This window comes from Vollenhovia emeryi, unplaced genomic scaffold (genome assembly GCF_000949405.1).
Source record: "Vollenhovia emeryi isolate VEMERY1.0 unplaced genomic scaffold, V.emery_V1.0 DF944974.1, whole genome shotgun sequence".
In the NCBI taxonomy this organism is placed as follows: domain Eukaryota; kingdom Metazoa; phylum Arthropoda; class Insecta; order Hymenoptera; family Formicidae; genus Vollenhovia; species Vollenhovia emeryi.
In genome coordinates this window covers 152-2,324 of record NW_011961392.1, presented here as the reverse complement: position 1 = coordinate 2,324, position 2,173 = coordinate 152, and the positions used below count along the sequence as shown (strand labels likewise).

General features: G+C 44.5%; 1 protein-coding gene across 1 annotated transcript; it reads right to left on the bottom strand.

Moving 5' to 3' along the window:
• Positions 1-938: 938 nt before the first annotated feature.
• Positions 939-1,969, bottom strand: LOC105562250. Its single transcript, XM_012012947.1, has 3 exons — positions 1,837-1,969; positions 1,587-1,755; positions 939-1,449 (listed from the first exon to the last, which is right to left on the bottom strand). Exons 1-3 carry the CDS (start codon positions 1,967-1,969, stop codon positions 939-941), a joined length of 813 nt encoding a protein of 270 aa, XP_011868337.1.
• Positions 1,970-2,173: the final 204 nt, after the last annotated feature.

Here is a 2,173-nt window from a genome sequence, read left to right as displayed (position 1 = left end):
GCAGATGAGTGGCTGCGCCACACATTTCTATTACGTACTCTTCCGATGCACTCTATTACAGGCCTGTCTCCCGGTTTGTCACGCGCCGCGGCCCGCCCCGCGCCACCGCGGAGCGCGTACCGCCGCCGGCCTCCCCGCGTCGAGGGCTCGCGTAGCGTCGCGGTCCTCCCCGCGCCCGCGCGGATTGCGTAGTGCTGCGGTCCTCCCCCGCGCCCCGCGGATAGCCAAGCGCTGCGGAATAATAAACGCTTCTCGACATCGTTCACCTTGATAAGAAAGTCATCAGCCAGGTTTCGGCGCTTGACCCTGTGACTCATACGCGTCCAGGTGTTCGATGACAGGTCAGCACCTAGATATCTGTTATATGTCACGTAGTGACAGGTCAGCACCTTGCATGACGTCAAGGTCGCGTACTCCTCCCCGCGGTCCCCTCGCCCACGGAGTACCCCCTCCCCGCTGTCCCCTCGCCCCGGGGTACCCCCCCGCCCCGCTCCCCCCTCGTAGCCCCATGGGTTAGAATCCCCCTTTATACCCTACTTATCTATTATATTATTATTATTTATTTAGCTGTGCGTCAGACGAATATAATTTTGCACATGTATACGTTCGCATACACACACACTTTGTATTGTTTTTTTTTATTGTGAATCGTTGAACTTATAAAATTAAATTTCTCCTTTATTTACAATGCCTACGAAAGTTAATCCGTTGAGTGTTACGTACAAATGGTGAAATGCAAAGAACACGTGAAGATAATTTCGCGAAATATTAATTTGCCAAAAAAACAAAAAAATATCAACACATCTAACATATGCAAAGAGCACATTGTATATTAGGCTTTGCGCCTAGAAACATTCTATTTTGTAGTCCATAAATACGTTTAAAAAATTTGTGCAAATCGTACATTGTCGACAAGTATGCATATCTGTGTCCCATAATTACACTGATTCATTCAATCCTTCAGCCTCCTCTTCACAATCTTGAATGAGAGATCTAAATTTCCTCCTGTATTTAAGTTTTAATGCCATATTTGTTAAATTCTTGAGACAAGATTCAACATTTTTACCGATTAAGACGTCGGGATTATTAGTGTCAATTGAAGGTGGTGGTGGTGGAGCAGGAGCACTATATGTAGCCATGGATTTGTTAAGATTGGCAAGAGTCTCTTTGAACATTTCAGCCGTCTCGTCTTTCTTTGGCTTCTTACATCGACCTGTAGGCCCTAAGTAAGGCATATTTGCAGCTGCTGCTGATGAAGTACACATAGGTGAAGGTGACGAGAGGGGAGAGCAAGTATCATTCACTTTAAATGGATCATCTACAATTTGCTCGTCCAATATTATTTCTACGCCTGGAGATGCCAATGAAGGCAAAAGCGACGACTCTTCATCTGTCAATGACAATGTGGGTACAGACACCGACGCTTTTGGTGGGAAATTGTCCACAGATCTGCAACCAGAAATAATTAAAATATTTACCGCAGTTATTCGAAAATACGTAGAACAAACCGACGTTGTTAATTAACGAGTTATTTTTATAAAGTAACTTTAACAACCCTGGAACAAACTACCATATACTAAACTTACTTTCTTTTTCTAATATGAGGTGTCAGAAATTTTAGAATATTGTATAAAGGCCATTCTGGACGGGTTGAAGCCGCTGCTCCAGACCTCGCCTCCTGCTCGAGAATACGCTTCTCCTTCGTGAACCTCTCGCGAAGGGTTTGCCACCTGGCCGTACAATCTTTTACTGATGCTAAAATAATGACACAACAGATATAAAAAAACGTATGAACTTATATAAATTTCCAATCAAGAAGGATGCAATAGAACCTACCATTTAATGTTTCGGCCACAATCTTCCATGCGGAGTCTTTTATTCCGGCATTCTTAAACCCTGCATGTCCCTTGTCGTATATTTCGGGATGCGCCCGCACACACTCTACTAATAAAGTGTCGTTGATCGACATTTTCTGTTGTTACTGCTTATATTGCAATACGATACCAAATGTCACTCTTGAATTCGAGTGCAACGCGCACAAGAATCGAGAGCGTTGATTGGCTGAAAGAGTCACGTGAACAGACGCAACGCGACGTGAAACTTGACATTGGCAGTTTTCACGTTGCGTTAAGTTCTGACACTTCACGTCACGTCGATCGTAATCAGCCGCATA